Source organism: Poeciliopsis prolifica, unplaced genomic scaffold, assembly GCF_027474105.1.
Source record: "Poeciliopsis prolifica strain line A6 unplaced genomic scaffold, Auburn_PproV2 SCAFFOLD023, whole genome shotgun sequence".
Lineage (NCBI taxonomy): Eukaryota > Metazoa > Chordata > Actinopteri > Cyprinodontiformes > Poeciliidae > Poeciliopsis > Poeciliopsis prolifica.
The window spans coordinates 7,722,915-7,747,978 of NW_026562398.1; the positions used below are offsets into that span (position 1 = coordinate 7,722,915).

General features: G+C 35.3%; 2 protein-coding genes across 2 annotated transcripts; one reads left to right on the forward strand and one right to left on the reverse strand.

Annotated features, from left to right (window-relative positions):
- The first annotated feature begins 3,013 nt into the window (after positions 1 to 3,013).
- Positions 3,014 to 11,798, forward strand: ormdl2 (ORMDL sphingolipid biosynthesis regulator 2). Its single transcript, XM_055046358.1, has 4 exons — positions 3,014 to 3,344; positions 4,306 to 4,479; positions 6,073 to 6,224; positions 9,508 to 11,798. The coding sequence occupies exons 2-4, from the start codon at positions 4,306 to 4,308 to the stop codon at positions 9,641 to 9,643; spliced, it is 462 nt and encodes a 153-aa protein (XP_054902333.1). The 5' UTR covers positions 3,014 to 3,344; the 3' UTR covers positions 9,644 to 11,798.
- A 2,110-nt stretch (positions 11,799 to 13,908) lies between these two features.
- On the reverse strand, positions 13,909 to 22,856 carry nemp1 (nuclear envelope integral membrane protein 1). The gene is made up of 9 exons (XM_055045813.1): positions 22,730 to 22,856; positions 21,348 to 21,469; positions 20,946 to 21,162; positions 19,252 to 19,324; positions 19,075 to 19,168; positions 18,868 to 18,982; positions 18,013 to 18,238; positions 16,161 to 16,337; positions 13,909 to 14,493 (listed from the first exon to the last, which is right to left on the reverse strand). Exons 1-9 carry the CDS (start codon positions 22,836 to 22,838, stop codon positions 14,328 to 14,330), a joined length of 1,299 nt encoding a protein of 432 aa, XP_054901788.1. The 5' UTR covers positions 22,839 to 22,856; the 3' UTR covers positions 13,909 to 14,327.
- Between the last annotated feature and the right edge of the window lie 2,208 nt (positions 22,857 to 25,064).

Consider the following 25,064-nt stretch of genomic DNA (forward strand, 5'->3'; position numbering starts at 1 on the left):
CCTTCTTCACCAAAGAAAGTATGCGGCGATCATCCACCACCGTTGTCTTCCGTGGACGCCCAGGCCTTTTTGAGTTCCCAAGCTCACCAGTCAATTCCTTTTTCCTCAGAATGTACCAGACTGTTGATTTTGCTACTCCAAGCATGTCTGCTATCTCTCTGATGGATTTTTTCCTTTTTTTCAGCCTCAGGATGTTCTGCTTCACCTCAATTGAGAGCTCCTTTGACCGCATGTTGTCTGGTCACAGCAACAGCTTCCAAATGCAAAACCACACACCTGGAAACAACCCCAGACCTTTTAACTACTTACTTGATTACAGGTTAACGAGGGAAAGGCCTTTTGAGTTACTTGCAGCCTTTGGAGTCCATTGTCCAATTACTTTTGGTCCCTTGAAAAAGAGGAGGCTCTGCATTACAGAGCTATGATTCCTAAACCCTTTCTCCGATTTGGATGTGGAAACTCTCATATTGCAGCAGGGAGTGTGCACTTTCAGCCCATACTATATATAAATTGTATTTCTGAACATATTTTTGTCAACAGCTAAAATAACAAAACCTGTGTCACTGTCCAAATATTTCTGGCCCTAACTGTATATAAGTTACTGGGGTTTCCAAATTGCATGAAAAAACTATTTCTATACATGGATATTCAAAACTTACATATGTGCATTGCATCTATACGGTGCATAGAAACAAACAGCCACACACACACACACACACACACACACACACCCCCACACACACACACACACACACACACACCACACACACACACACACACACACACACACACACACACACACACACACACACACACACACACACACACACACACACACACACACAGGGTAATTTGGAGAGACAGAGGGAGGAAGCTGGGGTACCCAGAGAGAACAGGGAGAAGCTCCAAGCAGACAAACCCGAAGCCGGTACTCAAATCCAGGACATTCTTGCTGCAAAGCAGCTTTTATAAAAAATAAAAAATGTGTTCATCCAATAAATTAAAGTGCATAAAGTGCTATTAGAAAAGAAAAAGAGGACGCATCAGTTAATTCAATAAAACCCCGGTCTGTAACAGCAGATGGCAGCTCACACAAAGTTAAAGGTTATATTTTAATAACAGGTTTTGTTAAATTGAATAAATATAAAAATGCAGGAGTCAGCAAGCCTGTGTCTCTCGAGTTTCTTTGAATGTAAACAAGAGATCACAACAATGAGTTCCTACATTACATCACTCATGATATTTCCTGATTATCTTATTTGTTTTATTGTTATGCTCTACTGGAAAACAATTACTGCTTGTAAATATCTGTGTTTTCTCTTCTTTTTATAAGTAGATTCATTCCTCTCCACATGCTCGCTGCAGGAGGAATGGCTGCAAAATGAATGACTGCGGATGGAGACTTTATATTTAGGACGACGTAGAACAGTGTGTCAATAAATTATACGGTTGGAGTGGATTTGTGTGAGTTTCATTTGTTTTGCATATAATTGGAAATCAACTGGTTGAGTTACATCACATTAAATAATTGTAAAAATGCAGGACTCAGCAGACGTGTAAACAAGCGATCATTGCAGTTAGTTCCTACATTACAACATTTGTTTTACATGTTACGAGAAATAATTTCCTCATAGTGTCAGTAACTGTGTGTTTTCTTCTTTGTTTTAAGTAGATTCTTCCTTCGCTGAGAACGAGACGCTGTTCCTTTATTATTGCTTTAAACTTCTTTGTTGTCTTTGTTTTATTTTCCTGCATTGTTGTTTTATTATATTTCCGCTTTTAATAAATCAGTCAAAATGGGGAAATCAGCTGTTGTATGAGATCACCTGGTGAAATAGTCTTCTCAGCATTATTCTGGTATTGCATGAAACTTTATTGTTTACTGTAGCCTGAGCTCATGCTTTATTGTGTTCCTGTTAGTGTGAAAACAGCTTTACAGCAGTCAGGATGCAGAAACAGCCATTATAGTCTTCACAATTTAATTTCTTTCTGATTATTTGTACAGAGTTTGACATTACGAAGCATTGCTGACTGACAAAGGATTTGTTTTATTTTCACATCTGCACTTTTTTTGGGAACTGCAATAGAAAAATAAAAAGTTTTCACGTCTGCTAACTCTTGCAACCGTCTTTCGATTACTCAAGTGTTTACCTGCTGCTGATATTTGTACACGTTTTCTGATTTCAAATAACATCCTGGTTGTTTGTAGAGCTTTTCCCGCTTCTTCTAAGTTATACAACTTAGAAGTTGTATAACTTCTATACATGTGCAATAAAAATTTGTGTTTTTTTATGCACAAATATACATACATCATTTTAAATGATCATAGTTGTACATTCATTTGAATTATAGTGGGTTATTTGTAATAACTACACACTTTTTTCCTGAAATTACTGTGCAGTAAGATATTATTACTTCCATTTAGGCCTGACAACAAATTTTGTCCCAGAAGTTATTGGAATAAACAATAATAATGCAAGTACACCGTCTGAAAGATCTATAAACTTTAATTTCTCATGAACATTTAACACTGGAAGTGGAAAACATTTTAAATATCCCAAAATACATAAACAGAACAACCAAAACTACAAATAAAATGGATACTAAAGTCTCTGTAAATACAACTGCAATTTAAAAAGAGGGTAGTTTCCATTTTGTCTTTGGTAGAGAGAGAAACAAAAAACCAAACAATCATGCAAGTTGAAATGATCAAGCTTGTTTTAATTCATTCTGAGTTATTTTTGTGCAAATGCTTCGGCTTGGTTGTCATCTGAATTTTCCTGCTGAGGGACAATAAAATACATTTCTATTTCTTTTTTCTAACATTAAATCCAAATAAGATCCAATCTATATATAATTTGAATGTGACAAATATCTTAAGGATATAAGTTTCACAAGGTTATTTGTGACACTGTGCTGTTGCATTTTTCTCAAAGGGCTGCAGAAGAAGTGTGTTTTACTGTAAAATGCAATGGAAAACCTAAATAAATTACTTTATGTATACAATTACTATGCATAATGTATGTTATGTATGTCCAGATGGAATATAAACACAAAACGTGTGAAGATTTTGAGGACCCTGAACGCAGCATCAGGCACAAACCTCTTGTGTCTCTTTGGGAACTTAAGATAAAGTTAAAGCTTTTCCCACTGGATTATTTATATCAGTTGTAAGGATGCATTTCTAGTTTGTTTCTCTTGCTGCTAACTTTCAGGAACCGTGGAGGCTCGACACTCCTCACCGCTGCAGCCAGAGGATCCCGTCCCCACCAGACGAGGGCGGGGTTAGTGAAGAAGAAGGGGAAAAACAGAAGTTTCCTGGTGACCTACGACAACACAGGAAGGTAAAGTTAGCTTCGGTTGAAAGTTTACCGTTTTAACCCTCCAAATGCAGCCCGGATCATCGGGATAACTCGCAGCGGAACCTCAGTCGGAGTGAAGTCGGCCGCAGCTGGTTCCGCTGAGCGCTAGTTTGACGAAACAGCTGGAAAAACCTGGAGCTGTTTCTGACGAACGTTGTCTCCGTTTATGTCATAACTGTTCAAAGTTCAACAAGTGGCAGCTGCGGTGCGAATAGTTAGGAGACTATAATACTTGAACGTACGGGTTAATTTACAGTGGTTTGTTCCTGCCCGGTTTGCGGTTAGCGGACGAAAACTGCGGCTAAGTTTGTTAGCTTTGGGGGTTTTTTTTTGGAGGCGCGTGTTTTCAGTACCGAGAACAATTTAACCGGGCGGGGTCGTACCCGCTTTAAAACAAACAAAAAACACCCCCTAAAGCTAATACTTTACATACATTTATTGGCTTTTGTGTTCTATTACACATACATATTTAAATAATCGATTAATCACATTTAGTCGATTCAGGCCTATTATAATAAGGGGAAGACCATGAATTGACGGATTTGGGTTGCATCGGTCTGAATATAAATTGGACGTTTTATTTGCAACGTGCAGATATGGCTTTTGTAAAAAATAAAATCAATATAAATAAAAATAACTAAATTTAAACTGAATCGCACAATTTTTGTGCATATCCGCTAGGCTGTTGCACAATCCTAGTAGTTTATTACAAAATTAATGTTATGTAATTGAGAGATTTCTTTTCCTAGCAGTTAATTCAATTGTTGTGCATCGCAGTTATGAAGCTTGATACCTGAAATAATTTTTAAAAAGCTATAAAAACATTTCCAATGGCCAATTCCACTTCGTCTGACTGCAGAGACAAAAAGCATAAAGTCTAACTGTTCCTCAAATCTAAAGCACCATGAGATGCTTTTTAAACTTTATTTTGTTTTCATTATAGATGAATGTTGGCGTAGCTCACAGTGAGGTGAACCCCAACACACGGGTGATGAACAGCAGGGGAATATGGCTCACCTATCTTTTACTGACCGTGGTTCTGCACATTGTTCTGCTCAGCATTCCTTTCTTCTCGGTGCCGCTGGTCTGGACCCTCACCAACGTCATCCACAATCTGGTCAGTCTGAAACCGACTGACATTTCTATTTCACAGAATAGAAATGCTTTGATCTGTTCATAGATTATTGTGTGAAAATCATCGTTCCCTTCCTTACTTCAGCTGCTATCGCTATGCTGGACTTTTTACATTTTGTCATGTTCCAACCTCAAACTTTAATTTGTTTTTTTGGGGATTTTGTAGAAGAAAACTTCTGGGTTTTCAAAATTCTTTACAAATAAAATCTGAAAAGTGTGGTGAGCATTTGTTTTTAGTTCGTATCTGTCAATACTTTGAAGAATCAACTAATTTTGCAGTTTTACCTGCAAGTTTTAAGGTGAAGCGCAATGTTTTCTGCCATTCAACCTTTCACAGAACAGTAGCATTAAATAAATACCAGTGAACTTTAATTACTAGTTTGTTTGTTTTTCTATTTTTTATTTGTCCATATGTTGATATTTATGCATTAGTTTCCTTCCAGTTAGCTTCTGGGTTGGTGCATGAAACCGAATAATTTTTCTAGGTGCAGCTTATATTTACCATAAATCGTGACGGATTTGTTTATGTTTATATTTTCTCGGCCAGCTTTTGTTTCAGGTGTTTCCCTGTCACTTCTGTTATTTTACACACATTCAGACAAAATGGCAGCGCGTGGCGGTGAACCAGCAACCCCTCGCTGCTACAAACACAAATAAGCATAAATATTGTGACATGACTTGAACTATAACTGCTGATAAGTTTTATTGGAATTTGGCCCGGGATGTTTTGTTGTGTTTCCCCCCCAGAATGATCTACGGAGCAACTTTCCGGTAATAATTTTACATTTAAATGGAAGAATTAACACGAGAAATATTTTATTTGAGTGTTTTGCAAAGAAAGTTGTCACTTTCTGCAAATTTTCTGGCTTTTAAATTTGCTTGTTAATACTCAAGGACAGTTTATGCACATTTAATGGATATTAAAGTATGTTGGTTTATGCTCAGTAAGTGCTTTACGAGTGTACTTGCATTAACTTTCCATTATTATTATTATAATTTCAAGTCAGTAACATATATTTAAGTTTGATGCTAGTTACCAAACAATGTAGTCAAATTGAGTTTATTATTCAAATGAATTAAAAAGTTTTGGTGACTTGTCATGACGTGTCAGTCGGTAAATAATGACACTTTTAATGCTAATTTTAATCTAACTTTGCATTAATAGTGTCATTATTTACTGAGTGACTCTTCATGACAACAGTTATAAACATTCATAAAGACTCCTTCATGTTCCTGACTCTTGTTGTGTCATGTCAGTCTTATGCAAACCCCTTTAAATACGATGTAGATAAAGTTTTTTTATCAAAGGAAACAGCAGATTGCATTGAGTTATTTACATGTGAAGATGGTGGACAGTCGATTGCATTTGCAGCATGTTTAAAGTTTTGGCTCCTGACTGAGTTAGGCTCTCCTAATGTACAGAAACTCAGGATAATGACATTAAAATTCCTTCGTTTTTCAATGTTTAATTAAACGAATGCAGTTTTTTTCCCCCTCGGGAGTCAAACTGAGCTTCAGTTTTAACATGAAACTGTTTGTGATGGGTGATAGACGGCTCCTGTGCTCCTTTCTCCAGGCGATGTACCTGTTCCTGCACACAGTGAAGGGCACTCCCTTCGAAACTCCAGACCAGGGCAAAGCTCGTCTGCTCACGCACTGGGAACAGATGGACTACGGCGTCCAGTTCACTTCTTCACGCAAGTTCCTCACCATCTCACCAATTGTTCTGTGAGTATCTCTTACCGGTAAAATGCAAAAATGTGTTGTGCCAGACACAATTTCACTTTCGTTTTGACGACCCAATCAGATTCGTCGGTTATTTTATTAATTGTTTCCTTGAATGGATGTATCCCAACAAAGGGCTGCCAGTGTGCGAACTGATGGGGATGTTGAGATTAAATTAAACTTGGGAAAATTCGGAAATTCTGGGAACAATTTCGGGGAAAACCAGGAGGGGAAAGTAGGGACCTAAAGAACCTTGGATAGTAGATGAGTAACAGAAAAAAAACCAGAAGAGAGAGAATTTTACCAACATTAAAATTAGGGCTGCAGCTAACAATTCTTTTAGTAATCGATTATTCTGATGGTTAATCAGATAAAAATTGGCACATTTGGCAGTTTTCATTTAACTACTTAACAGTTTTTTTTACTATATTATAATACGCATTTTAATATATGTACATATTGTTTATGTTTCGGCAAATAAACAAATTATTTAAAAGGGAAAATAATTTTATTGGCTAAAATGCAATAACAGAATATTTGAACATTTGTAGCAACAGCTAAAAAAATTCTTCAAACATCAACTTGTTACCTTAATACAGTGAAGTGCTAATTTGTTTATTAATTTTTGAATAAATAGTTTTTTGTAACCAAGTGAACCTAAAACTCTTCCAGTTCTGGGTAAAACATATTTACACATTTTTTCAAGTCTTTAATGCGAAATGTTTGTATTTCTAGAAACTTTTGCCTTCTTTACTCTTTTAAGTATATAGTTTTTTCAGCAAATACTCTAATTAATGCTTAATTGATTACTAAATTAGTTGACGATTATTACAATAATTCATTAATCACGATTAATCTGATTAATCGTTTCATTAATCCACAGTAATTCTAACAACACCATGTGAAAAGCTTAACTTATCAATATAATGCAGGCCTGATCTGTGTTTTTGGATTCATTAATTTAATAATTAGACAGCAAAATGTGCTTAATAGATTTTTATTTTTACAGTTTTTGATTAATATTTGCTCGGAGTTTGTTGTTTCAGCAAATTACCTTTTTTGAGTCTGTGACGGGTTAATGATTAATCGATTAATAAATTAGTTGACGGCCATTACAATAATCGATATAGGCTGATAATTATCATGTATATGTAATGTAACCGGGATGAGCAGGTCTAGTTCAACAGCCAACATGCTGCATGTTTTCAGTTACATTCACACAGCAGGTCTTGATGCTCATTTCCAATTTTTTCGCTGAAATATAGTAATTAAACTGGACCGCAGTCAGACGTCTGTGCGAACGGTTTACAACCTAAAGTGGGTCACTTTAGGTTGTAAACGTCACACAGCAGCGCACTGTTTACGGAAGTAAACAATGGATGCTTCCATTTACAGATCCAACTACATAACGAAACAAGGAGAGCTAATAAAAAGAAAGCACAACTTAAACAATTCACAACCAATTCCTCAGCTTCTGTAGAGGAAATACTCATCTGGTTTCTTCTAGGCCTCAGGAACAAATTTTACTGCGCGATATATTGTCCCAGAAATTATTGCAATTAACAATAATGTTGTTTTGAGACAATTTTCAAGTAATATATTTATAATGGCATAATAATGCAAGCTCTCAAAGACCATTAAACTGGAAATCTTCAAAATAAAACACAACCAAAAACAAATGGGACTAAAAAAATACAAATGAAATAGATTATGATGGATCGGTAAAAATATGAATAATTAAAATGGATATTATAGAGCTTATTTTAATTTATTATGTGATTAAATTTTCTTGTTTAATTGAGAAAATTTTCTCATTTGGACGAGAAACGGCTCCTGAATTTATGTCAAATCTCTGGCAGTGAAATGCTTCCATAGTCCGTGACAAAAATATAAAAATGTGCTTCCTTTTCCTTTTAATGGTTCATTTGTATATCCTCCTCTTTTATATTTTCTAATACAACAACCTGCCATTTTTAACATTAAATTCTGTGCATTTTGTGAGGAAATGGCAGGAGATGACAGATCAAATACACTTTCGGTTGCATCAAATGTACAAGAAAAAAAGTATAATTTAAAGTGGATTCATGACGCCACCAGACACAAAGGGAATGCACCTTGTCCAGTGGCTTTGTAATGTATCAGGTGTTGGTGTAATGTTCCCACTTTGGGTCAGCCATCACACGTGGGCAGCTGTCGGTTTGTGTTCACACCTGGGTTTCAGATCCTCCCCCACACGTGTGTTGAGTTACCTGCTCAATGCAAATCAGCCGACTACGACAGAAAGCCGCTGGGCGCAAACAGGATGTCAGCAAAACTTTTGACTGTCGCTTTAGCACCAGCAGGACATTCAGAAAGTTTATCAAAGCGTGCATTTAAAACTGTTTAGGTCTCTGAGAAAATTACGATTTTATTTCTTAAACCAATGATGATCCAGAGGTCAGTCGCAATACATCAATGTGAAAAAATTCATTAAAACCAATTCAAACATTTTTATTTGGATGATTTATTGCTTTTTTCTTTTCTCTATTTCTACCAAAAACCTCAAGTCTGGTGCTTTGGTCTCAACTATCCCCTTTTTTTAAGGTCAATTGTGTTTACAGACTTCATCATTTATTTTATTTGTTGTTTCAGTTGTTTTGTTTATTTTGGATATTTAAAATGTCTTCTGAATATTTGTTACAAATGAAAAGCCTCTTGATCTTTGAGAATGTCTTCCTGCAAAATGGTCTCAAAACAACAATATCACCGTTTATCATAAGTGGGACAATTTATCGTCCAGCAACATTTATCATCATGACAGAATCACTGGACTTCTGTTTGGAAATTAAATTAAGCTGCTGGTTTGAAATCAGGAATCGGGAATTTTATTTTTGAACTGATTCTTTCTAATCCAAGCTTCATGACATGCAGATGACCTCTCTGTGTTTCCTGTAGGTTAAAACCACAAACTTCATCCTTTACGAACACATTGTTTTATGAAGAAGGACATTGCTGTTTGTGCCTTTTTGAAGCATTTTGTCATTTTAATGTCTGTCATAGGTGTTGTATAAATACATTTTACCTACTTATTCACTTTTGATCTATAATTTTCCTTTTAATTCACAGCAATGCTCTACACTGATCTATGTGCCATAGATCATAATCATAGATTATATGACACAAAAACTCACTGAAATGCACTGAAGCCAGTGGGAGTACATTGATAAAACGTGGAACAGTTCAAGGGCTACGAATATTTTTGTAAGCTGTTGCATTCGAGTTAATTCTGATCTGTTTCTCTTTGCAGGCACATTCTTGCCAGCTTCTACACAAAATACGATGCAACGCATTTTTTAATCAACACATGCTCCCTGATGACCGTCCTAATCCCAAAGCTGCCGCAGCTTCACGGAGTACGGATATTTGGCATCAACAAGTACTGACGCACCCTAAAACTGGGGCTTTATCCACAAAAACTGGACTTATAGTTGTTCTGCTCCTGCTGAACTGTTTTATGAGTAACAGTTTGAGGAGACGGAGATAAAAACTGAGGAGTACGCTGGAGAAACTGAATGCACTGTTTCATCAAAGTGTTTCTCATACTAAAACAATATCGGTTGTGTTTTTGAAGGTTAAAAATGCACTGGTTTAATTTTGTGATGTTTGTTCACCTTTTTTTTTTCTTTTTTTTGCACTGGCTGCAACTCTTTAAAGCCGAGTTTATTTGCCGTAATTATAAACCAATCATTTTTTTCTACTCAATCCAGCATGCATTTACATGCCTACAATAAATATTTTACCGTGATATACAGAAAAAAGTAAAGTGGGTATCATTTCAGAAACCTGCTAGCTCTAAAAGTAGGACAGGATTTTGTAGAATCCACTTGGTCCAGGGTTTCACAAACTCAGACTTTTTAAGACTATTATGAATGAAATTTAAGACCTGCAGCACAGCAGAAATGTACAAAAGATAACTGCAAATCAATAAATTGTACCAGTTGGCAAAAGAAGTGAGCCAATGGCGAAACTGCCAATAAATTAATTTCCAATGGGCTGCTAAAAAGCTAGTTAGCTTATTAGCAACTAGCTATTAGCTACTTATGGTTGCTACTTTTTAGCAATCGCTTTTGATCATCATAATGCAGTGAAATGTCTGTGCACATCTCAGTTTGTGTAGCAGTAATATCCTGCAAGAAAAAGGAAAACTAAATAGAATGAGATTAAATAGTAACGCCATAAAAAATTTAAGACCTGCAGTTAACATATTTAAGGCCAACTTATTGTTTTTCAATCAATTTAAGATGTTTTAAGGCCTTTACTTTATATTAATAAATTTAAGAAAATCCTTTTCATGCTGTTAGATGACATTAAGTCATTTAATCTTCCTTTGGGATAAATATATTATTTTCGGTGTTTATGCAAGTCTCACCTACTCAAATTTAAGACTTTTTATGACCATGTGAATAAAATTTGAGACCTTTATCACAAGAGATTGACCAAACAAATGAAGGGGACTAAAACTAACATTTCTGGGGTTATTTTGTGGGACTTGGCAGTTACAGTGTGCTTTTCACATGGCATATGGCTCTCTTGCTAGCTAGCATTAGCATCTTGTTAGCTTTGAGTTATAGAACACAGTAAGTGAAGATGTCTGTGCAACAGTCCCGTAAGAAAAAACATAGAATATATAACATTAATTAGTCCTGCCACAACAAAATTTAAGACCTGTGATTAACGTTTTTAAAGCTAACTTGTTTGTTAATAAATATAAGACATTTTAAGGCCTTAATTTTAGGCGTGTTAATGTAAGACCTTTAAGGATCCCACTGGCCCGATGTAGGCCAGTTTTCAAGCTGTGGGGAAGTCCAGACACTTTACATGAGGGGGCTGTCACAGTTTTCTCCATATACTCGTATATTCAAGGGGTTCCCCCCCTTCCGCATTCAATAGAGTCCTGTTTGCATTGGAGCGAGGGTTTCCCTGTTTGTAATGCATGTTTCGGGGAAGTAGTTCAAAGGAAACACAGCGACGTGTGAATGTTGCCTAGGTTGAGCTGAGCCTGGGAAATACATGCAAATATTGCTCAATGTATCAGCCGTTTTAAACCTGTTGAGTAATTGTTACCAAGCATTTCCAACGGTGTTGATCGCTGCGTGGACACGCAGATCGTAAAGAAACCTGCGGTGGGATTCTCGCTGATGCTGCCTTTAAATGTCACCGTGTCCCCAAGATGACACTGAAACTAGAGTGGGAGAGTAAGAGAGAAAGTAGTGTTCTTTTTCAAATGTAGATTGTGCTTTGATGAAAGATAACATCTGCTCTGAAAAGCTGTTTTTCTTTTTTAAATGTATTTCTGGCTCAGCTTCTGCTTTGAATTTAACATCAGTCATACTGACACAGGGTTTGTGAGCAACAGATTTAAAAAGTTTCAGTGCACAGCGAGTTGTTTGTTTAAAGTTTTGAGTTGACGTGGAAAGACAAATATGTTTTCAGTAATGAACAGATATGAAAAAGGTCAGAAATTTCTCCTGAATTATCTTTGATCTTGTTTTGCAGATTACCAAGCACTATGTTTTTTTTTTAAATGTGGTAAAAACATGAGTTTTCCTGTTATTCTTAGAAATTAACACTCCACCTAACCCAGGCATCAATAACTGAAACAATTAGATACGTTTACAGTCCGACGTTTACACACATTTAATTTATTTGGGGCTTTGATGCATTTTGAAAATATTTTTCATTCAGGCTGTAATAACTATGCACCACATATTTGTGGATCAATGAGAATAAAATCGGGACTTGGATGCTAAAGATTAAATTTGTGGATTTCTTTTCTAATTAAAATAAAAACATGCAGACATAAAGCTGCACCAGATATCTGACAAATCTTGACAGTTGATTTGAATGGGATAATTTCCTTGGTTTTAAAGGAGAGTCTAACATTAAATTTTGGACTTTAAGTTGAATAATATGCTTCTTTCTCCATAGCAAAACACCTTTTCTAAAAATAAGTTTGGTTTTATAGGTCAAGTAGCCTGAAGTGAGGTGAAGATGAATAACTGGGCGCTTCCTGTGCCACAAATGTTGAACTTTCAGATAGTTTCTGACTAAAGAGCAGATTCATGACACAGACCCTCAGCATGATGCACCCACCACCTTCCTGCTAAGAAAATGATGGGCAACTGCAATAAGTCATCCATAAGTATCTGTGAAGTACCTTGCATAATATGAGCGACATCATTTGATTCTCCTGTGATTAAACATTTTCAGGGTTTATGTTCAAATTTAAGACCTAAAATCACTGGAGATGTACAAAAGAAACACATGGGACCAAAACTGTCCATTTCTAAGTTGTTTTTGTTGTTCTTTGGCAGCAGCTTTGTGTTTTTCACACGGCTTATGTCTCTCTAGCTAGCTAACATCAGCAGCTTGTTGTGGATAGCTTTAGCCGCCTGGAGTCACAGAACGCGTTGCATGAAGAGGTCTGGCAAACATCTGCTTGATGGAAAAGTCAGAGGAAAAAGAACATAGAAAATGTGGCATTTAAATCGTCCTGCCACAACAAAGATTTAAGCATATTTAAGACCAACTTACATCGTCTTTAATGGATTTAATACATCTTAAGGCATTAGTTTTAGAAATGAATTTAAGACTTTTAAAGGCTGGACAGAAACTCTGACTTTTATTTTTATTTTTTGACTTAATTGTGACCTAACAGAGCAAACTTTACCTGGTCTATCCAATAAATCTTTCCAGAATAATTTCAGTTGAAGCTTGGACAAAATTCATAATGTGAACAGGACAATGATCCCAAATACACATAAAAACTAGTTTTGGAATGAAGGGTAACAGGAAGGTTTTAGAAAACCTTCACTGTTGAAAAATTGTCAAATATCCTTGAAAGTCATAAATATGCTGCACATTTAAAATACTCTCTGTCAATTACTAACATGAGATTATTTCAATAATTGATTAATAATGATTAGATGTTTGGGTTTGCAGCCGGGTTTGATCTCTGTACATCACCACTGTCATCTTTCCCTCCATCCTGACTAATCTGCCAGTTCCTGCTGCTGCAAATATCCCCACAGCATGATACCACCACTACCATGCCTCACTGTAGCATCACATTAATAATAATGTAAATGTGATTTTTTTTGCTTATTATTTTTAATAAATGTGCACATAACCCTAATGCAGTATTTGTGTGGAGAATTTTGAAGAAAGAGATTAATATAGCATGGAACAAGCTGCAACAAAAAAAAAAACATAAAAGATTTCATTTGAAAAAACATCTTCAGTTAGAAGCTTCTTCAAATTCGTTGTGATACAGACTGCTGCAGGAGATTTTTCTTGCCAACAGTCATCACCAAGTGCAATAACCTTTTTGAAGAATCTTGAATTAATATGAATTACAGCAACATTTATTTTCCTTTTGTAGTCAGGAAAGTATTTTTGAATTTAAGCTTTTACAGTAAATAATTCATTCAATAGTAATAATTACTGGATTGTGGAAGATTGTGTTGGGGAACAGATGTGTGAATTCAGACTGATCTAGAAAAACACATTTAATAAATAAACCATGTCTTGGCCACAGTATCTGGAACATAATTAAAAAGGACATTAATATACTAGTCATATTTTAGGACAGGATAAATCATAAAAACTATATATTCAAGTTTCAAAAGCATCACTAGGTGGCCAAACACAAATATAAAAATTTTTTATTCAAAATATTTTAGTACAGTTCCACAGATATTTCCATTAAAATTAACATGAAGAAAACACATGACCAGTCTTTCTTCTGATATAATAGTTACAAAAGTAAGAGTCTCAGTGTGGAGAAAACGTGAAGAAGATTCTCCCCATTCACAGCCTAATGGTTGGAAACGCATGCCTAGTCAAAGTAAAACCTGATGCAACTCACTCAAAAACTCTCAATGTAAATTTACCCATTTAACATCTGAGGGATGCATTCACACACCTGAAGTGTTCAGCTTTTCTTTTCCGTCTGGAGCCCAGTCCAGAGATTTCCCCCATCGAGCATGAAAATCTGGACAACCCCAGCGAGGCGTTCTTCAACCTGCCCATCAGAGGGTGCAGTTTGATTCTTCTTCTTCTGCTCTCTCACTCAGGCTTCATCATAGGCTTCAGGTCTTCTTCAATGTCCTCCTCATCGTCTGTGTCGAAGAACTCGTCCTCAAAAAAGCTTCCTCCAAAACCGTATTCCTGCGCGTGGACGGACACCTCGTTTGACATCAAGTGTGGGGATCCTTCGATAAAATCGGCAAACCTGTTGATTATGGATATGAAGTTAATTTAACGGCTGAAACCAAGTCTGTGTAACCCTGTTGTCCATCCCGTTAGATAGAGCTGACTCACTGCTTCCCTATTTCTCTCCTAGATGATGGCCGCTCACACTGATGCTGGTTCTACTCGAGGTTTCTTCCTGTTCAAAGAGAGTCGTTCCTCTCCACTCTCACCACATGCTTGCTCAGAATGACGAGTTACTGCTCACTAAATGATCCCCAGGTGGCAATTTTTACCTGAATTTGACTTATAACGAGGATAAAATTAGAATTTCCATATGAATAGATCATTTTGGACTGGTTTGATTATACAGCTCTGGAAAAAATTAAGAGACCACTTAAAATGATCAGTTTCTCTGATTTTAGGTAAACATTTAACTAAACAAACATTACTCTTTTATTCTATGAACTACTGACAACATGCAGGATTTCCCCCTGATGTGTTATTAGCCTGGCGGGCCACCAGGCTTTACTTGTACCAGGCTAAGCATTGCTTATTTAAGGTTTTAAAAAATATTTGCAGTTTTTTAAAGACTATGGCACATAAATAAGTGATATTTTCAAATTCCTTGTCAATTTTAAACATTTTTTAACTCAAAAACACCACGGGCCACTGGAAGAATGACAGCTTGTGCGCTCCAACCACCAGGCTTAGAAGGTTTCCTCTGGGAAACCTTGACATTCCAAGCAAATGTTTTTATTTATTTGCAGGAAATGAGAAATGGTCAAAATGACAAAAAGATTCAGTGCTTTCAGACCTCAAATTATACAAAGGAAACAAGTTCATACTCATTTATAAACAACAATACTAATGTTTTAACTCAGACAGGAAGAGTTCAGAGATCAATAGTTGGTGATAAAACCAGAAGGTTTTCAATGGGGTTCGGTGCAATGGTGTATTCGTTTTTCCAGAGCTCTATTTTTCTCTACTGTGTTTTGAGGTGACATTTATTTGTTCCTTATAAATAAGTTGAATTAAATGCATCACAAATTTACAAGAAAACTATTTACAAACTAAGAATTTTTTAAAAGAAAAAGTGCAACATGTAGGACATGATTTTCTACTGTTTTAATATTTACACAAGCAGCCTCCTGCAAATCAGAGATAATATCAAACAGCCCTGTTTCAGTCAGAACCCAACTTCAGCATTGGGATATTTTATGATTTGTGGAGCAGGAGGAAAAGAAAAGTCTATTATAAAATAGAATGGAAAAATTTAAAGAGGAAAATATGCAGAAGCCAGGAATGAACAAACTTAATCAGAAATGGAGCTGCGACGTAATCCGGGACCGACCGACCTGAGTTATCTAATGGTCGTTGTTCCTATTTTGACTTTAGGTGATGAATAAATCTGTAAAAATACACTGAATCATCTTTAATCTGAACAGTGACCTCATTAGGTAAATAAATAAACTCTGTGTAAGCTCAGGAAATTAAAGGGATTAGCTCATCGTTCAACTTGTAATATACCCAAAATGTCCGACCTGTGAGTCAGTGAAAAACAAAGCAGCAGACTCATATTTTCATCTGGGTTTTTTTTTCTGTTCTAATATTTTTAACCATTGCTGGCCTCTCACCATTTTTATTCTGAAGTAAAATCTTTCTTCAACAACATTTTGCACAGATAAGTCTAAAAATCCAAACGGGCACCTTTTTGGGGACTGAAGCCTGGACACGGCCTTCCAGGGACTGAACTCTGGGCTGTTGCAGTATTTACGCAGCTCCTCCAGCGCACGGCGGGTTTCTTCTTCTGCTTCTTTCTGATACTCCTCCTCGGTAAGCAGGCGCCGCGGCTGGGGCTTCCAGTAAATGTAACCTCTGACTTTCCTGCAAACCAAAATGATGTGATGGAAATAAAACATAAAAACACATCCGCATCACTGGGTTGAAATGCAACATAGAGATCCTCAGAAATAATTTCTAACGTTTGTTCACAGTTAACTGAAAAACCAACATATTAGTGAGGGAAAAGCAAAATACAATCGCTTGTACACCCTAAAACTGATACCTTCTTAAACTTCTATACTTTTTATGGTATTTGTAAATCTAAATATTTTGTAAAATAATACATCATATAAAATATATTTTATATTACCAAAAAAAATCATATTTCATCTTCATAAATGAAAATACAATATTCTCATATTTCCATTTATTATTACAAAATATTTCATGTAGTAAAATATTTTACATAAAATAATATCTTCATATTATGAAAAATAATATCTTCATATTATTTTATATAATGTGAAGATATTACATTAATATTTATGCAATAAAATGTAATATTTTAAGTAATATTTGAATTTAAATTATTATTATTTGCCTTTTTCATAAGTCATGAGAAAAATCACTAAATCTATTTTCTAACTTAGTTATTAAGTAAATAATCATTTCCCTTATTTTTTGGCATCTCAAAGAACATAGATAGTTAAAATGTTTAATCTTTGATCAAATCATCCAAGTTTAGGTATTGAGCCTTTGAATAATAATTTGTAATAAGCAATTGCTTAATTTTACATAAGAATAAAGGGATTTTGCATGAAAATAAAGATAAAATCTGGAACTTTGTTTTTAGACAAAACTGTGAAAAACATTTTATTTTTATATGAATGTTTTTACTATAATAAGTAGAAGAACACAAATAGGTGGAGAAAAACTAAAGTTATAATCTGACAAATTAAAAATACAGGTAATCAAAAACAAAACAAAACAAAAAAAATCATATTTTTATCTTTCAAATAATGAAATAAGATGAAGTCCAGAACATCTTTCCATACATATCCAGCCTTGGAAAAATTACACATTTTCAAACATTTCAATGCTGAACAAAGAAAACTAATAAATACTCTGCAGATGAAATTCAGATGACCAGTGAGGGTTTTTCTAACATTTACTCATTTGCATCCAACAGCTGAAGCAGAAAGGTTACAAACAATCAAACTTATAATCTTATAGCACAAACTTATGAGTCAGTGGCAGAAAAAGAAAGTCAGGCTTATGTAAATAAAATATGGAAACTGTGACCTTACTAAAAAAACAAGTTAAGGTCTGATGAAACCAAGCAAAAACTTTAAACTATGATTCTAAAAGGAGGAGGTGGCAGTATCATGCCATGGGGTTAATTTTTTTTAAAGGGACGAAAGTTTTGCTGAAAAAATCTTTTTTTGACTCAAAACTAAACCTGTCCCAATAAGCAATAAATCAATTAATTGAATGAAAATGATGATAATCTAATTTCCATTTGGGCAACAATCATTAAAGAGATGCTTCCTTAAATATTGCTGAAAAGTTGCCATTTTGGGAAACGCTGCAAACATTTAACACCCAGTATGATGTAGTTAGTCTGCTCTGCCTCTTTTTTCTGTCTAAGCTGGGCAACTATTATTTTTTATTTAAATACAATTTTGATTAAGTTTTTCTACATTACGTTACTACAGTAGATTCTCAGCTCTTGCTGTACTCTTGCGCCCTCTTCTGTCAGCATTTGAGTATTGCATACCTCCACACCGTCAATGCCAGAATGACTGGGTACTCCAGATTTTTGGAGAGCAAAGACGCCAGGATGATAGCAAAGGCAACTTGCTGGATCTGAATTCCCAGATAAATTAGAAGCAGTCCAAACAGTTGCAGCGTCCATGAAAGGATGTTGATGCTCTTCTCATCCACCAGAGGGCCGTAGCGGTAGCACACAGCAAAACTGATGAATCCCACCACCGTCACGTAACCTGGCAGAAAAAAAACAAGGATTTATGCAGTGTTTTTGCAACCTAAAATATGACTTTTCTGTTTTCAACTTGAAGCGCTTGATGTGACAAACACACAGCATTGTTATTATCATGACATGGATGAAAATTATCATTCAAATGTTTTGAAAAATGAAAATTTTGCCATCCTTTTGAAAGACTGACCCTCTGATTAATTTCACTTCCTGCTGTGATGGGTGTTAAGTTACCGTAATAACTCAATACTGGGTTTATAGCACAATGTCTCCCCTTTCAAAAACCACTGGAATTTTTCAGAAAGCACAAAGTATGGCGGAATTACAATACAGCAAATTTGGCTATGTCGTCGCTGACACGTTCCACCAGGAAGGGTTAAAACTTTCAGACTAACTATGATATTGTCACTCTTTTCTGATCTTTACTTTAATTTTACAGAGAATGATGGAACATTTTCCTTCCGTTTCACAATTCTGCTCTGCTGTGTGTTGGTTGATCCAACACACAGCTTTTATGTTTTTATGTAACATAAAAAGTGAAAAAGTTCAAGGACTAATGAACATTTTTCCAAAGCACTGTAACTCTTTCCCTCTCTTATTTTCTGCTGGTAGTCTGTGTTGTTGGCGAGTGTGTACCTAATGCAGCATGCCAGTGCTCTCGCAGAATTACCCCGAGGTTTCTGCAGACCAGCTGGATGGCATACAGAGAGAAAGACCACCCGCCCACAATAAGCATGTAAAAGGGGCTTTTCTGTGGAAAACAGCAGGGGTACAATCAACCAGTGGATCAGCAGGACTTTAATTATGAAAAAAAAAACATTCAAAGACAATTAAATGTCTTACCTTTGGCAAAAAGCGTGACAGAATGAAAAAGAGGATGATCAGAGAGGCGATCATGCCTGTGCTCATTCCAGCAGAGTAGAAGAAGATTTGACTCCTTCAGGAAAGAGTCAAAACACAAGGAAAACTGTTATAAATCCTGTTAAAACTTAAAATGGTGGTTTTCGGACAGATAAATACCTGCTCAGAGATTCTGCAAAAACAAACAGCAGCGCCCCGGAGAGGAAGACCAAAAACAGATAGATGTCAAACTCTGAAAGGAAAGGAAAGTTAGCTGGTAATTATCTGTGAGGCTTGAAGCAATCCTGCTTAGACTTTGACTTTTCTTTTCCAAAAAGACTTTACTCTTTTGTGCCGTTAAAATAACATTTATTGTTTCTGTAAATTCCTACTTCAGTCTGTTTCTCATACTACTGACATTTTACTGGTAAGTTCTTTGTTTTACGTAGTTACAAAAGCTTGCTCATAGTTACCAAGGTTTTAATATGAAACTTCCTTTATTCTTGAGTTAAATCTGTAACATGTTGACATTTACATGTGAAAAAATTTGTTTTATTTTAAAAGATTACAAAGGAAGAGCTCTGAATGGATCAATCCTGCCTGATGAGTTCTCCATATAAGTTTTTTTTTTAATCTTTACCAAAGACAAATAAAGAAAAACAAGCAAGTTTTTGAACAAGCAGGCTTACCAACCATACATTTTTAGCTGATCACAACTGCTTATCATTGCACTCTTTTTGCTTATTTTTGAGTCAAACTCCATTACACTGTGTTCCAAATTATTATGCAAATTGGATTTAAACGTTATAAAGATTAATTTTTTTGTTGTGCTATTAAATTTATAGATGGTATTGTGTGTCAGGGCTCTTTGAATCACTATAATCAATTTCAGAGAGCTGGTTGATTAATTTGTCTAGTGAGCTCAATTAAAGGAAATCTATTTAAGAAGGATGTTCCACATCATTAAGCAGGCCACAAGTTTCAAGCAATACAGGAAAGAGAAAGAATCTCTCTACTGACGAAAATCACCAGATAGTGTAGTGCCGTATTATAAGGTATGAAAACATTAGATATTTAACAAAAACTGAAGCGTTATCATACTGTGAAGAGATTTGTGGCTGATTCAATGCTGCACAATCAAAGAATGACAGTTTGCAGTTCTTTATAATCCATAAAATGTTTAGAAAATCTGCAGTGCATAATGATTTGGAACAGTGCATTTTGAGTTTTTCATTTTTGAACAAAATACTGTTCTCATGGGGAGCTTTGTTCAGTAACATTTGATTTATACTGTAATAGTTTATGACTTGAAAATTATACTGACCATTATTTGCATTGACCATTTAAGAAAATCTGAGAAAATATCACTTGCATAACAATTTGGAACACAATGTATTTTTTATTTAAGAATGCTGAGGGAACTTTGGGGGAATACAACCAAAACCTACTCAACTCCAGGTAAAGATCATTTGTGTCCATCTTTATTAGATTTGAAGCTTGCGCCATCTTTCTCTTATTTTATTTCCATCAAATTAGTTCAAAATGAGAGTCAAAAGTTCACCATTACACTAACTAGATCCTCTTCCAATCTGTAGTTTTTATACCCTGAATCAGTGAGCTGTTCACAATTATTTCCTTTGCTTAGTGTTCCTTTTGTATAACTAAGTTTATTTTCTAAAGGAGAAGATAAATGTCTGAGCAGTAAATTAAAATTGACATTTCTTCCTCTAAGAAATGTCAGAAATTGTTTGATTTTCAAGTTAATAATAGTAATTTTGGAATGTGCTGCTCTTTTTAACTCTACCACTTACTGTGAAGGTGCTACATCTGTGACTAACCAGTCAGAACGTGATCTACACTGGTTTCCTACTTACTGCGGATTGGTTTGACGGTGTACTGAGCTCCTGCTGTAGGATCCACCTTGAAGCATGTCTCTTTGCAGAACAAGTTGATGTTAATGACAGTTTCATTTTGCTGTTCACGTAGAAAAAATCGAAACCAGCTCCAGACACTGAAGCGCTCCAGCTCCTGCAGCTCTTCTTCACCTTCCACAGTTTCCACCTTAAAGACCTTTGAACTCCACACTTTCACCTGTGAGGAAAAGGCATTTAATGCACAGTTTAACAATCACAATAATGCACAGAGCATTTTCCTACAATCGATTTTTAAGCTTACAGAGCAACTTCCAAGTTTCAGGATGTAAAATTTTGGATTTTTAAAACCTTTTATAGAACAATAGGTTTTAAACTTAAGTCAGTGTAATTTCTGGAACTTGCATGAATTCTTGTCCACGTTTGCCTCCAGGTTGGAGCAACTGTGTTTTTGTAGCAGAACCGGTTGGGCCCAAACATAAGGTACTGCTCGCCATCGTGAAGATCAACGATCGGACGGATGTCACCTAGATTAAACAAACAGATATATATGAGACTGTATCACAAAACTAAAAAAACCTAAAAAAAAAAAAACTTGAAAGTCAAAGAAGTATAAAAGGAGAAAATAAGACTTTTCGACTTTTATGTTTTCCTGTATTCTGTCTGTGTAGAAAGTTTTGTGATGGCAATAATATTGGTAAATATTGTATTGACATCTGTTGTGATATATGACTATTTTTGTCTTTTCTCTCTTTTTCATCCGTTTTCACCACTTTGTGACCTTTATCAGGTTTGGGAAATGCATTTTTCTCCAGTATGAACATGTGCGGCCATGAGACTGTCCAACTGGCTAAACATTACATTATCAAGAATAATGCAAGTTAACACTTTGCTAACATGATGATGACATATTCACTATACACTGTGCAGCCTTATGTCTTTGTTTATTTTAATGTTTACATTCTGATATACATATGTATAAATAAAAATACTAACTTATCTTGCAATAAGAACTCAAATGAAAATGCAAACTAGCATTCAGTTGCTTCAAACCTCTAAAAAGTTGCCACAAATATACAAATGACTAAAAATGTGTTTTCAGCTAACTTTGTAAAACAATTTCTCAGCTTTTCTCAGTACAAATACTGACTATGAACCATAGTCAGTATCATTAAACACAGCCATATTGCTCTGCACTTTGCACTGTCATCACCTGCACTTTGCCATAATTGGACCTACTGCTTCTTCCTTGGTGTGGTTGAGTGCCTTTAGTTAATTTTAGTTGTATATATTGTTATTATTATTATTGTGTATATTCTTATTCTTATTGTGTGTTTGTTTATTTTATTTATTGTATATATTTGACTTTTTGCATGGGAGTTGCAATTGCAATAGAAATTTCGTTGAATCCTGTTCAATGACAATAAATGCTATCTATCTATCCATCTATCTATCTATCTATGAGGCAATATATTATGACCTATCAACCCAGGCGTCAAGCTAACGCCTACAAAATGACAGAATGCAAATTTCCAAACAGAACAATGGATGGTAGTCACAAGCTCCCAGGAAGGAAATTAATAATTGTATTAACTTATATTGCTGTCTGATGAAGCTAAACAATCGTTAAAATAATTTCTGGTCTTTCAAAAACCCATAAATGTTACACTGACTCGTTCCAAATGTAAATGGAGTCCAACAGTAGCTAATGTTTACTAGCCGCAGCTTGTAAAATAGATGTTAAACACCAATGGTCATTCTACCTGCTTTATAGCACAGCTTCTTACCTGTATTTTGGTGTGACGTTTGAGGTAGACACATAAAAAGCACTGTGAAAAACATTAACTTCGAACTTGCTGAGATGTAGCCATTAATAATTTTCATGCATCCCGCCATGATGATTTTGCTAACTCCCGCCTCCTCCAACGTCTCTTCCTGCCTCCTCCGCCTAGCAACCGTTCGATGAGCTACGGGCGGGACAGCCAATCAGAAAACAAGACAGGATGACGTCATCATCAGGGGTTGATGTTTCTGTTTCGGATGTTTTCCTTTCTTTGCGAGATTATTAGGAGAATATGTACTACTGAAACAGATATATAAACATTTATAGTCAAGTTTAAACTGTAGAAATGCCTAAAATTCCGTTGTAAACAACATCAAATTAAGGTGAATGAGTCAAAAGTTTTTTTCTGTCTTTGAATGACAAACGTAGTTTTTATTTGTTTGTTTGTTTAATGAAAATACCTTGTTAATTCATAATTCATAAGAAGCCAGAACTATGGAGGTGGGTTCAGCGCAGCTGGAAAGCGGAAGATGCCATGTATGGAAATCCTTTTTAGCGGGAGCTTGGTCGGTGATTGGCCGTGACGTAACTTGGTCTGGCGTTGATAGGTCAACGGCGATGAATGGGTCGCACCTATTGGATGATGCAGGTGAATCGAGAGAGCCTTCCAGTTTGAATTTACTTCAAGGCCTCCTGTTTCCAAAAGGGAAAAAGGTTTTTGAATGTCTGTTGAATATTACCTGGAAGTAATTACTTGCTGTGAACGTAAGAGCTGTCACAGATACAGTAACAGTTGATATAAATACTGAAGCAGCTGAGATTAATAATTCAGTATGTTGCAGGTTTTACACAATACAGAATTATTTTTTGCCCATTTTTATCTGACGTGACCAATTTTGTATAATGATGCAAAATAAATAAGAAAAGCTTCTTTTTTTCATTAATTGAACAGACAAAGACAAATGCATATTATTTATAGTCATATATATGTTTGTTTCACTTAATTTCGAAGATTATGTACACCAAATCAAACCTAAAATGTAATTTCTAAGTAAAAAAAAAAGAGTCACAGACACACCCAAAGAAGGAATATGACATTGCTTAAGAAGTTGACTGTTTATGTGGTAGAAAAAGTTGCACAAGCAAAGCCACCAATGCAGAAGAGCTGAAGGCCACTTTCAAAGTAATCTTCCTCTTTTTTTCTCGGTGCCACAGGCTGATCTCCTCCAGCAAACCATGCAAAAGACCAAATACTGAACATTTTTAAAGATTTTCTATGAAGCTGAATTTTGGGTTTTCAGTAACAAGACGCCAAGATCATTACAATTAAGAGAATAAATGTATGAAATCTATTGTGTAATAAATCTATGTGAAAATATTTTTTCCATTTTAATCAAATTACTGAAATAGATTCAGAATTCAGAAAAAATATTTGGAAACTGGCAAACAAACATCAAAGACTGGCAACTAAACCTTTAGAGCAGGTCCAAAATCTCAATATTATAATTGATTCAGTGTTCACAAAGTACGAGAAATGTTACAAATGACTGATTGATTGATATGTAAAAAAATATATCACTTTAAACATATTAGGCATGTTTAAGTTGTGACAGAGGTGTCATGACCTAATGTAAATTTGTTACATTAGGTATGCTTAACTATGAATAAGTTAAGCATAATCCATGACTTGTTATTGGAATAAATTAGTAAAATTGGACACTGGGTGATGAACCCCCATTTCTTTTTGAAATTAGCTGGTTCTGTTAAAGATGAGGAGAAGATGTCAAAACAACCCACATTCACAAAAAACTGCAAAGACAGGCTGCAAATATGTCAATTTGGGTTTTCAAACTGATGATTAAGCTAAATGAGGAGTTTCCAAAACATTATACTTTGCGTCTGAGTCACAGCAGTTGCTAAATATCATTACTCTGTACACGTTTGAGTTTTTTTTAATTTCTCTTCTTGCATTTTTTTAAGCAATGCAATTATAAAGGAGATATGTCAGAAGCCTGGCTTGTACCGATAACTGAGATAAAATACAAAGAATAGGAGTGTTATTTTTTATTAAAGTCAAAGATAATATCAAACACAGAACATAAATCCACTAACAATTTAAAATACACCAAACCAAAGCCCCAAACTTTACATTATTATCCCAAGATTTATTGCTTCAGTTCACTTTTGTAAGGTAAACAGATTGTCCTGCAGGAATCCATAATCTGCAGTTAAACTCCTACTGTGTGAAAAGTCACATTACATCCCAATATCCAGGAAAAAGTCTCCGGAGCTACATTATACAGGCTTTATTAACTTTGTAACATGTTTATTTATCCTAT